The 12899-nt window shown below is 42.1% G+C and overlaps 1 protein-coding gene and 1 long non-coding RNA gene across 3 annotated transcripts in view; one reads left to right on the top strand and one right to left on the bottom strand.

The window, feature by feature from the left end:
- CERS6 (ceramide synthase 6) overlaps positions 1 to 12899 on the top strand; it is an 87582-nt gene that overhangs the window by 27834 nt on the left and 46849 nt on the right. For both annotated transcript variants that reach the window (XM_083496958.1, XM_083496957.1), the window contains exon 3: positions 1776 to 1906. In XM_083496958.1, the coding sequence (XP_083353084.1) occupies positions 1776 to 1906 (131 nt within the window). The remainder of the gene's footprint in view (positions 1 to 1775; positions 1907 to 12899) is intronic.
- Positions 4449 to 6485, bottom strand: LOC310697692. Its single transcript, XR_014521147.1, has 2 exons — positions 6407 to 6485; positions 4449 to 4680 (listed from the first exon to the last, which is right to left on the bottom strand). It is a non-coding gene; the product is annotated as an uncharacterized lncRNA (long non-coding RNA).

Raw genomic sequence — 12899 nt, forward strand, 5'->3', positions numbered from 1 at the left:
CACACACACACACATATATATATATACACACACACATACAGTATATGTATATACATGTGTGTGTGTGTGTATGCTGAACTTTCTGCAACCTTTGTCCTTGTCTGAAATTACTGATCAGATAGAAAGATTGCAAGATTGGAACAACAGTGTTAAGCTTCTGATTAGATATATTAACAAGGTACATGCACAAGGTACATGCACTATAGTGGAACAGAATGTCAAAACCACAAGGGACGGTTTGTTCTTGTTCTTCATTATTCTTTGCTTCCAGGTAGGTCTGAAATCATTCATACTTTTTTGTATGCCTGTTGGCAGATTTAGCGACCTGCAGGGATGCGGGTGGGGCTGTGGGTTAAGCTTCAGTGCCTAGGACTTGCCGATCGTCAGGTCGGTGGTTCGAATCCCCACGGCGGGAGGCGCTCCCGTTGCTCGGTCCCAGCGCCTGCCAACCTAGCAGTTCAAAAGCACCCCCGGGTGCAAGTAGATAAATAGGGACCGCTTACTAGCGGGAAGGTAAACGGCGTTTCCGTGTGCTGCGCTGGCTCGCCAGATGCAGCTTGTCACGCTGGCCACATGACCCGGAAGTGTCTGCGGACAGCGCTGGCCCCCGGCCTCTTAAGTGAGATGGGCGCACAACCCTAGAGTCGGACACGACTGGCCCGTACGGGCAGAGGTACCTTTATTCCACCTGCAAATCTCATTCTGATTCAATTCTTAACTTCAGTGCAGCCCACTGCCCATGTATGGTGTCCCTCCAGAAGCTCAGTTAAAGCTTTCTGCTGTGCAACAGGAATTACTGCCTTAGAAAAACAGACAGGATACTTAGAATCCTTCATTCACTCTTTATTATCATTTATTGCACCAGTTGCAGACCTTGGCATATTTAAGATCGCAACCTGCATTGCCAAGGAGTTTTTCCTCCCTGTTTGTAGAGTCACATTAAACAGGTGGGTCTTCCACCTGCTCCACCCCCGCCACCCCATTCATGCACATTCTAAAGGAGTGCAACTGTAACATGTGATATTGCTGAACATACGGCTCAGCTCTTAAGAACATTCTTTACATGCAGCTGTTGAATATTTATGAAGAGCTTACAAAACTTGGAAGCTCTTTGTCAGAGCTGCTTTTTATAATAGCACTCTTAGTTTGTAACGCACCACAAATATTAATAGGCTTTATACCCAAGTAATATGCCTACATTAGGAGCATTATTGCAAACTTTAAAACACACGCGCACACATACCTTTAATACATAAATTAAACACCAGATATGTGGGGTGAACCAATGTGGCCACTTCCTGCTTGCAGTATGTTTTTTTTTAGATAGATAGATATCTTTATTGTCATTGTCCCATACAGAACAATGAAATTGAAAAACTACATAAAACATTCAAAACCCCCTAAAAACTCTGAAACCCCATTTTAAAATACACTATACTATACTATACTAAATATACTATACTATACTATACTGTACTATACTATAAAATACACTATACTCTAAAATACACTTATAATGCTGCGTTTAGAACCAGTTTTAATTTTAATGGTGCTTTTAACTTTATGCTTTTGTAACTGTATGTTTTCCGATATTCTGGGATCACTACCTAACTGATGAAGAACAGTCTGCAAATAAAGTTTAGTTATGGGCTAAAAAAATCTTCTCCAACCGGGTTGAGGGAATGTTAGTCATTAGCTTGTAGTTACTAATTGACCTTATGCTATCCTGTCAGTAAAGGAGTGACTTCTTGATCCTTTCCATGTTTGTTTGGTAGCATCCAGACGAGAAGAGGCTTGAAGGGCTTTCCAAGCAACTGGATTGGGACGTTCGCAGTATTCAGCGCTGGTTTCGACAGAGACGCAATCAGGAAAAGCCGAGCACTCTGAGAAGGTTCTGCGAAAGCTTGTAAGGAACTGTTCCTGCCTCCCTCCTTTCCCTTTTGGGTCTGTGGAAAGTGGATTCTTTGTTTTGCTCCACTGCTTATTTTTTATTTTTGTCCCACAGTCAAGGATAGGCTCCCTCCCCACTTGCTTCTCATAGTATAGCATTGCTTCATAACTGCAGTGCATGTGGATTGCAAAATCATTTCAAACACAGCTGAGAATATCAGGTGTAATTTCTAGCTATGTAAAGGAACCAGGATATAAGGAGAACAGATTTGTCATTTAGCTGGTTCCCCGCATCCAAACTCAGTGCTAGCTATTGTACAAGGCTGGCTCTGCAGCTATTGAGGTGGCCTGGGATTCATAGAATCATAGAGTTGGAAGAGACCACAAGGGCCATCGAGTCCAACCCCCTGCCAAGCAGGAAACACCATCAGAGCACTCCTGACATATGGTTGTCAAGCCTTTGCTTAAAGACCTCCAAAGAAGGAGACTCCACCACACTCCTTGGCAGCAAATTCATCTTAGCAGAACCTACTTAATAGGGTGATTAGTGTCCCTTATGCCAATTGTGGTAAAATTAGAGACCTATGGGCCGAATTTACCGTATTTTTTGCACCATAACACTCGCTTTTTTCCTCCTAGAAAGTAAGCGGAAATGTCTCTGCGTGTTATGGAGGGAATGCCTACGGGTGGCATGCCTACGGATTTTCCTCCTCTAAAAACTACGTGCGTGTTATGGTCAGGAGCGAAAAATACGGTAGTTAAACCCTGACTGCCAGTCAGTTACCTGCTTTAGCTGGATCTGTGTTTTAGCTGTATCTTCTTAGCAGCTATAAGCAGCCAGACTAAACAACTTGTTTCCTGCTGCCCCCATCTAGGATGCTCTCCTGGCTTGTGATTTTTAGCCTCTGCCAGCCAAGAGCATGTTGTCAGTTGTGGGGTAGGGATGTAAGATGGCTTATTGTTGTAAACAAAATCTGCCCTTTTTCGCTTATGGGGTATGCAAGAGCCCGCATAGAGTCCTTACGTGGGTCCCCTATTGGTAGGAGAAAATAACAGAGGCCAACCAGAGAATATTGAGAAGCAAAGCAGCTAGTAAGCCTGATCTTTATTGATCTGTTGCAACAGGGTACTCCCCTCACACGCAGGAGAGGAGGAGGACCCAGAACAAAGGTGTGCCTGCCCTTATATAGACATTTTAAATTCCCTGCCCTGGAGCTCAAGACCACCCCTCCATCCATCCATCCATCACAGAAGGGGTGCAACCCAAGACCACCCCCCACAAACATCATACCTATATCACAGAAAATGTGGTCTACAACAGAAATTTGAATGTTGTTGTTTTTCCTGTTTGCCAGGTTATCTGATAATGCCTTATCTGATTGCCTTTCCTGGTAGTCTGCCCATTCCTTTGAAATGGTGATTACCCAATCCCTGTAACAAGGAAGGTTTTTTCACCTCCTCCCTCCTTGCAGAGAAACATTTGGTTAGCTTGGGAGTCAAAATGGTTTCAGGTTGGTCTTCCTGTGCTGATCTATGTAGGTGCTTGGTTGGTACATTTGTGAACATTTATTATATATATAAGACCTTACATTTTATTATTACACTATCATTATTTTGTTCTAGTTTCATTGATCTGCCAGGTCTCCTGGCTGCTGACCATTGGGTAGACTGTTACCTGTGCTTAGTTTCCATAGTAGCCCCATTATTAATATGTTGGGGAACGGATCAAATCCAGCTCTGGAAATGAAAATGGAAATATATAAAATGATTTGCCCTATGCCTCTCTTCTTGAAGTCTATTTCAAGCAAGCTCTTTTATTTTGCCTAAAAATCTCAGGAGCTGATCTCCTTGCGCTCAGATTTGTCAGCTGGATTCTTATCGCTTTCCAAAAATTTGAATTAAATTTCTATGCTAGCAGGTTTAATCAGGGCAGAATGAACACTTAGATCTAATATTTTAAGCAGATTTTGCTTTAAGTGAACCTGCCATGCTTCCAGACACCATAGGATTGGGACACTGCTGCTAAGTAGAAAGGTGGCTGGGCCATTAGCAGTCATTTTTGCTGGTGAACTGGGGTGCTCTTATGCTGCATTGGGGGGTGGAGAAGGGGCTGTACCATCAGTACCACCATTAGGGGTCAAAATAGGAGGGAGAGGGCAAATGAAGTCCACCTCAGGGCCTCTTCCAACTAGACATTCCCTTCTCCACTCCACGCCAACAGGGCGAGGTACCATCAACTGCTCAATGGAGAGGGGACTAATGTGTTTTTAATGTGTTAGTATTGTTTGCTGTGATTTCATTCTACGCAGTGGTTGCTAGCTTGTAAGCTACCACAGAAGGATTTGTGTCCAGAAAGGGAGGATATGAATATGTGCAATAAATGTTGAAGGTAAGGGAATGGTGATTTCGAACCAGTTTATTTTTAGAATTTAAGGTATTAAGAAAATTATTATAAATTATCTCATCAGATAGAAAAACAGGTAATATACAACTCTTTAGGCAGTATCCAACGTATAAGTTGGATAGAGAAATAAGATGAGGTTGTGAAGCACCTAAAGAACTATTCAATATATAATTTATAAAACCAAGGTTCATAAAACGTGCAAGAGCATAATGTGCTACTCCAGCCAAGCTCTCGCCTTTCAGATTATTCCGAGGTTACTGAAGGTGCCTTTAAGTTGCTGTGATCTTGGCCTTGTAGGGAAAAGCTGTCTCTTCAGTTGAACACAGTTTCTAATTCAGGGCTTTTGTAATATTCATGTCCTCTGTTGTTGCTTCCTGCTTAGTGACCTGTAAGACAACGAATGAAAGTGCACTATTGCACTTTAAAATTCAAAAAAAACTTTGATTTGTGAGTAACAGAATATGAAGAAATCAACCATATAATTTTGAAAAGAAATTGGAAGTCTTGAGTCAATTTTTTTTTTTTGCCACTCATTTTTCCTTTTTCATAGCATGTAGTTAGGCTTCTGAAAATTGGAGCCCCGTCGCATTGAAACTTTCTATCCAGAGACCTGTGTTAGTTCCAAATGTGCAACCTTTTTAAAGAAAAAGAAAGAAAGAACAAAGCAGCATTAGAATGCCCTTTTGAGAACACCTGGGATGAGAATTGTTCTCATGGTTTTGTGGCTTCAGTGTTGTGGCTTCTACCAGATACTGCATTTTGCATATTTATAAGCACGATGCACCTTCCTGCGTACATCGTGTCTTATGCTACAAATCTTTTGTCAACAGGTTGGCCAGTTTGGTAGCAGCGGCCTGCAAATCATTCACTCCTGTTTTAGTCATCACCACAATAACCCCGAGAGAGGTTAGACTGAGCTTTGAAAAGACTTTGTGGCTAAGCAGGAATTTGCACCTGGGTCCAGTCTATAGTTTTCCTGCTCAGTGTTTCTAGCCCAAAACAGCCTATGGACATGATCTGGAGGCAAAATTGCTGGGGAATAGCCATACTACATGTAAGTCGATTGCGGAGTAGGCCCCCGAGAGACTGATGGTACTTATGAAAAGAGGAGAGTTGATGTTGTCTTGGCCCCTGTTCCCCAAACTTTATATAGAATTTGATGGGCAGCAAAGCCAATTTTGCAATAAGCTCAAGGTGCCAGGGAAGAAAATGCCCTTTCATTTGCTTTCCCATCTCATCTTTCAATACTATATAGCAGCCACGTCCAACTTCCAAGAGACTGTGATCTATTCCCACTATAAAAAAACCGGCAATGATCTACCCATTCAGAGTTGTTGAGCTTTTTTGGGGGGAGGATGAGCCAAAATTGTTGAGCTTATTGTGGGGGGCAGTGAGCCGAAGTTGGTGGGTTGGGGGGGGGCATGATCGACCGGGATCGACCGGTAGATAGCGATCAACCTGTTGGGCATCCCTGCTCTATGTGGTAGGGGAAATTGCCTTGATGAATCCCTGGAGTGTTCCACCCTAAACAGAACAGCCAGATCCTAATGAGGGCACTTGGAGGAAATGACTGCTTTTCCTCTTCTCTGCACTAAAGAGGTAAACACGGCTGCTAAATGTTTAAGCAGGCGAGAAAGCATGAACCATTCCTCCCATACGTTTCACTGCTCCCTTGAACGTCTTTTCAATAATTAACTTGTACCCGACGTGGCCTTGTTTTCGAAACCTTCTTTCACCTCCCCGATAACTGTTGTGGCTCAGAAGACACCGCTTTTCAGTTTTAGAGAATAATCCTTCAAAACATGTGTTATACACGACGAGTGAATTGCACGTGTTACTTGCTAAGGGGGTCTTACAACCGTGAGGGGCTAAGGTCTGGAAACATCTCTTTTACCAATTAGTTTCTGGGTTTTCGGGGAGGGTTTGTTACTGGGCCCCAGGTAAAAGGTGCAGGGAAGAGGGGGAAGTAAAACAAGGGGAGAAATTCCATTCATGCAAGTCCAGTAGCATATAGTTCCTTATCAACAAGTGCCCACAGAAGATGAAAAAGGTGAGGACATACACTGCTAGCAGCTTCCTGCAGGTGTTGTCCTTACCTTACATTTTTTTTACCTTGCAGGTGATGTCCCTTTACCTTGCAATATACAAAAAAAACATTTCTTGTGTCTTCTGGAAGCTGCTCTGTCCTCTTATCTCAGCTAACACTTCTTTATGACACGGAGTGTGTGAAGCAGATAATAGCTTGTCACCACTGCATAGCCATTAACATTGTCTGGGATTTTGTCTTAGAGAAGATTATGGAGATTTTTAAAAATTTAACATGTCTATATTTTTCCTACCCCCCCTTTTTTTTGGGAAGAAGCTGCCTGATTACGATGTTTGTCATTTCTGAGAAAGCAATAGCCTCTTTCGTGGGCTGAACAGGTTTATTTGCTTTCATTCCTGTTCTCCTCCTCCCTCTGCCAACTTGGCACAGAATGTGGCTTTGTTACAGCCCTTATCGAAAATTAACAGACCCAAAAACACCATTCCTCCCTCACAACTCCCACTGTATTAGAAGCACATATCAAGATGGAAAGTGACTTGCTTATCCCATTAGTCTCTCCACTGTGGTAGAGGCAAATTATCTGATGATTATTCTGCTTCTCTTGCATGAACGACATGCCAAACGTGCTCCTGGGAGGAGAGGACCTGCAAAGCAAAGGAAGCAATTTGCAGGCTTCATTTAGGTTTCTCTAAAAAAAACCTGGATGAATCCTTCTACTAGAGTTTTGTCCCTTTATAAAGCGACTCCTAAACTTTATATAATGATTTGACTAAGCTTTTAAGATTACTTAAAACTTGATGACTTCGGTTTATTCTCTGTTATTCAGAGGACTGAGAATGTGCTGCTTTTGGTATCCCACACAACAAGGCATTTCTGGGGCAGGGCTGGGCAGGCATAGGACTCACTATATCCTGAGCCAGCCCTGCAGTTGGCATGGTCTAATCCGGGGCTCTTTGCTGCACTGTCCCAGGAGTGGGCATCAGTTCTGGACACCTGAATGGAGGTGGGGTGGGGGCTTTTCTTTATTCCTACAATATTGCTCTGGAAGATCACTTGACAGGGGAGGGGGGCTGTTTCTGGAAGTGGGAGAAAATCTACCATTCATTTCAGCTGTAGGAAATACTTTGAAGTTTAAATGGCAGCTGTGACGTATTATATATGGTACTGTATGCAGTAATAGCTCTGTGACTTATTTGAGAAGCACGAAGCATGTCTAAGACTCTTCCTTGGAGCCCTGTGCTTTCCTTAAAAGATAAGTACTTTTGCCTTATCTCCTTTGCCATCCTCCTACTCCCAACCTTGATGAACTGAGATGCCATGTGGCTTCAGGCAGAAAAAATTATTAGTTGTGCCACATTCCCTATTCCGTGGGAACATATGGAAAGAGATTAGTTACCTTCTTAAAGGCCTCCTATTTATAGCCTGCTTTTTGTTGTTGAATCAATGGTTTTTGATCTATAGGTGTGTGGCTCTTAAAGTGGCTTATTCTACATGTTGGGCTTTTTTTTTACACAAATGTAAATTCTGTTTACTTAATAATGCCAACTGCCTTGGCTGCCTTCTATTTCTTTAGCAGTCACACTATACTTTTCTAATATTTTGTTACATGTTTTTATATTTTAAGCCACATGAGTAGCATAGTGCCCTGACTAGTGGGCAAGTCAGTGATGTGTGGGCAAGTCAGTGGCACCAATGAAACAATATGTTGGCAAGTTGAAGACCAGAACACCTTCAAAAACAACCTTCCTGAACATGTTCCATAAGAGAATGCAGATATTCAGCTTCTAGCATTGTAAAACCTTCATAAAGATAATAATAATACCATCATCATGCAGGGAGGAGAAGGGTGGATTGTTCCATCTGGCAAACAGCAAAGCTTCTGTAGACAGACTGATTGGAGTGTGGTTTTTGAATCCCACCCAAAATATTTCTTTAATAAGATTGTCTAGTATAAACGTGCTCATAGGCAACACTTTCCACAAGCATACTTGAGACACGCTTTGCAGCCACAGTGTGCACTGAGTAAAGAACACATCAAAGTGTTAGAAAGGACAGGGATGATTTATAAGTAGCTTAAACATTTCACAGCTACCAGTATGCCCCAGTGATCGATACCGAAGAAAGAAAGAAACCCAAAGGGCCAACAGATCTCTCCACTTTAGCCTTGGCTTCAGAAATTCCCTATTCTGTGCTGTTGCTCCTTATGCCCGTTAAAGCTCCCTGCCCCCAAGGCAGCTGCATATCAGATCCTGTGCGTATCAGATCCTGCCATAAACATGCAGTGCTGACTTGGACCATCAGTTTCATCCTTGATGGTCTCAGTCTGTTCAGTTTCGGCTGAACATCCATCCAGCTATAAGAACCTTTTTGTTTTTCTTAGCTTAGTGAAATCTCTCCCTGATCCTGTCAACAGGGTTGCTGAGGAATTGCTCAAAGCAAATAGCACACTTGCAAAATCCATCAGATTATCCGTTTGGCTATCTTTACTTCGTGGGTGAGTTGTGTTCTCCTCCCATTCTCATCCCCATGAAGGCAAGACACAGGGACTAATTAACTTGGAATATACAGTGCCCTTGGAGGTAGATGTTGTTCAGCCAGAGTGATTTCCAAACAGTTGTTCTGCATTTCTTTGAAGAGCTGATGTCTTTATATAAAACTACTCAACTGCTCCCCATGCCTTCCAAAAGGCAATTCTTTTTGGTTAAATGGTAGAGAAAAGCGGATATAAAACATGGTTGATTTGCAAACCATCATAATGTTGACGAGTTAGATATTTTACTAACATTTTGTGGCTCACCTATCTACTTTATTAAATTTATTTAACTAATTTATATACTATTACTACATTTTAAGGGATGTGGGTGGCGCTGTGGGTTAAGCCACAGAGCCTAGGACTTGCCTATCAGAAGGTCGGCAGTTCAAATCCCCGCGACGGGGTGAGCTCCCATTGCTCGGTCCCTGCTCCTGCCAACCTAGCAATTCACAAGCATGAAGTGCAAGTAGATAAATAGGTACCACTTCGGCGGGAAGGTAAACGGCGTTTCCGTGCACTGCTCTGGCTACACGACCCAGAAGCTGTACGCCGGCTCCCTCGGCCAATAAAGCAAGATGAGCACCGAAACCCCAGAGTCGGCCACGACTAGACCTAATGGTCAGGGGTCCCTTTACTTTTACCTTTACTACATTTTAGCTGCTTATCAGTTAGGGGAATTCAAAGCCACCCAAGTGATTTTAAAAAAATCAAAAATCAGAACAATGAGCCCATTAAAAATAAAGCTAGATGGTAAGTGTAAAAACTGAAATGATATTAGCTGAATCCAATGCTATTTTGCTAGAAAAAGAAGTGCTGGAACTCACCATGAACACCTCCCTCATTCTCTTAGAATGGCAATGGCACTCACCTGTGAGGTGCCGGAATTGAGTTCCAGCAAGTTCCAGCTGGGAAAAAGCCCTGACTCAATCCAATTTAATCCCCTGGCAGAAGCTATAATTATCCAAATGGTGATCTTGCACTCACAGAAATGCTTTTGATCCAGTGGACACCTCTGCAAACAGCAGAGGATTAGTGATGGCCATTTCACTCTTTGCCATGCCATTTTCCACCTTGTTTTGGAGAGACTTATAACTCTCTGGAGCTAATTTTGGGGGAGGGGAAAATTGACCAAAATCCAAAGATCAGCAGCAGTCGTTGGATAACCTGTTACTCCATCTATTTTCTTTAAAAATCTGCTTTCCGAATTGAGAATTGTACTGTAATTTAAATGCTGCATTTTGCAGGCATGGCTGAATCGTGGCAAAGTACTTCCTTGCTGAGCACTTTTCCTCATTTCCTCCAGATGATCAAGATCCATTAGTGTTTGCAAAGCCCTTCCTAGAAATACGCTCTTAGGAAAGAATTGAATTGAACTGACCTTGATTGAACAGGTGGCCAGAATAATTAGGCAGCTGGGAACAGCTGGAGAGGGGTTCATGAAATTTTATTTTTTAAGAAACATGTTTGTTCAACTGCGTGTTTCTGGCCTACTTATCCAGCCGTACTATATTATTGATGGCATACAGCTACAAAAATGTATTGTGTTGTATCTCTTCTCCCTCCTCCCCCAACCCTTGGGTTTTTGGCCTCACTAAATTTTCCTCTGATGATCTCAGAGATGCATGGTGAGTATGTTGGCTTAGGATAACACTGGTCGCAAGTGATGCTGTTACTATAAAATATTAAAGCTACTGTTAAAATCCTCAGCCAAGAAGAAAACCGGAAGCCAGTCAAGTCTCCAACCACATACCATAATTCAATAGAAAGATTTTGCTTTGCATAAGTTACCTGCTACTTTGCATATTTTAACAAGAGCCTTCCTTTTGCAGTGGTGCATCTCCCTGTTCTTTTTTATATATATAAAGTGTTACTGATTTTCATAGTAGTACATAAAGTCTCGAACGCAACGCAACCATCAACAAACAATGTAGGTCTGCTGAGTGTAAACACAGCAAGAAATCATTTGAGTCCTACAATCTTCATGGCAATCTTTGTTTGTGACAACACCACATAGTTGTGTGGGCCGCTGGAGGACAAGAAGTGTCTCCATGAGTATTAACATAGCTGATAAATGAGAATCATATTGCATCAAATGGATCTCATTTTCCCCTATCTAGGCCAACTCTCCTGTTTTGGGTCAGATGTTTGGACAAGGCAATGTTCCAAATTTGATCGTACTGTCCACATTTTGTGGGAGTCGTTTCTCCTTTCTGCTATGTAAATGAGCTGCAGCCAGTAACAATGCAAGCAAATCTTTGTTTGAAAAGAGCTAATATCTAAGTGGAATGGCTGATCGGTAAAGCTATTGATCTCTGAGAATACCTCCTTCTGAAACATTTGAGCTAGAGGAGCGCTCTACCACAGTGATCTTCTTTCGCCACATCTTTGCCAAAAGAGAGGAGGAACATTCTTTGCTAGATATGAGAGTTTACAGGAGTCCAGTGTCAACACAATATTAATTTTAGGATAGCTTTCTGTACTCTCACAGAAATGGTATATAGAGGAGGGTTTGACCAAACTTTTCCCCACTGTTCCTAAGATTGTTTCCCCACACTTTCCTAATACCCTCCGATGTACCCATGGTCTACTCTGTTAAATTCATGCAAATAGCATAAGTGAAATCCTTGTGTTGGGAGTGAAGTAGTAGCACAGTAGCGTTTGTAAACCATTAGGGAACAGATCCCCTCCTCTCTTCAGCTCATGCACATCATTGCCTGTGTTATTTGAAACAATTTAGGTTTGCATCCTTCAGTTTACCCCTTTATATGCTATGCAGTCACAGGCTGCCCCCTGTGGATGAAATCTTCGATATTGCAAATCCCTTTGATACTGCAGCGTTCAAAATGTTTATACTTACTGTTGAGCAGAATTTTGGATGGTCCAAAATGGGAATTATCGATAGTGCTTCTTCTCTTCCATATCAGTAGGTTCATTTTGAGAAATGGTTGTTCACCTTATGAATGGCTGGCCAGCAAAGGTATGATAATGGCAGTGCCTGAACAGCAGAAGCTGGGGGCAGTGTTTTGATTTGTACCCATGGTATATCATTATAGTTTGAATTAAATGTTTTAGCTAAAGAGCCTCGTAGTGCAATTTCAAATTTGGCATTCCTAGATCTCCCCTGACTCGTGGCCTATAAAGAGTGCTGTCGCAAATCCTGCTTTTCTTACCCATTGTGATGAATTTGTCCAATTCTTCCTGCCATTAAATAAACCACTTGTAAGTGATCAAGGCAAAGTGGGGCTATAACAGACCCTCCAAGTGTCCCTATTTTCCAGGGGCAGTCCTGGATTTACAGAAGCTGTCCCGGTTTCTGATTTGATGCTGGAATGTCCTGTTTTCCTTAGGGCTTTCCTGTTTTCATCGGATAAATGTTGGAGGGTATGGATGTCCCTGTTTCCATTAGAGAAATGTTGGAGGCTATGCTATAAAAGGAAGAAAGGTTTCAGTAAAATGGACATCTTTATGGCCGCATTTCTTCCCAACCATACCAGGATTCATTTGTTCCAGCTGTTTAGGAAAATAGCTTACCATAACTGTGCTTACACAGCCACATCCCAAAAGCTTCTATAACATGAATGATCAAACCACAAGTATCTTTCCCTTGCATGCATCAAAAGGGCAATATGAGCAATTTTGAGTAGTGGATCCCTACACCTGCCATGTTGTGAAATTTGTCTTGTTCAAGTTTCAGCAGTTTTAATGCCTAGCTCAGGTTACCTAACATCAGTAGTGTGTATTATTGAAAGTTTACAAACCCGCAATTAACTTGAGTCTGTCTGCGAGGCAGGGAAGGGAAGATTTCCCCGGGTGGGAGGCTGGGATAAGAAAGGGAAGCTCCTGTGTGGGATAATGATTAAGATCTACCTCTGATAGAGGGCTCTCTATATATTTTTTCTCCTTCCTTCCTTTCTCCTCTTTCTTCCTCTTCCTTTTTATTTAGATTAGTTTGGTTTTTAATGCATTGTATATTGAAAAGTTTTGATAAAAAGTATATCCAAAATATATATTTTAAGGTTAAAAAA

Source organism: Podarcis liolepis (genome assembly GCF_965112155.1).
Source record: "Podarcis liolepis genome assembly, chromosome: 1".
NCBI lineage: Eukaryota > Metazoa > Chordata > Lepidosauria > Squamata > Lacertidae > Podarcis > Podarcis liolepis.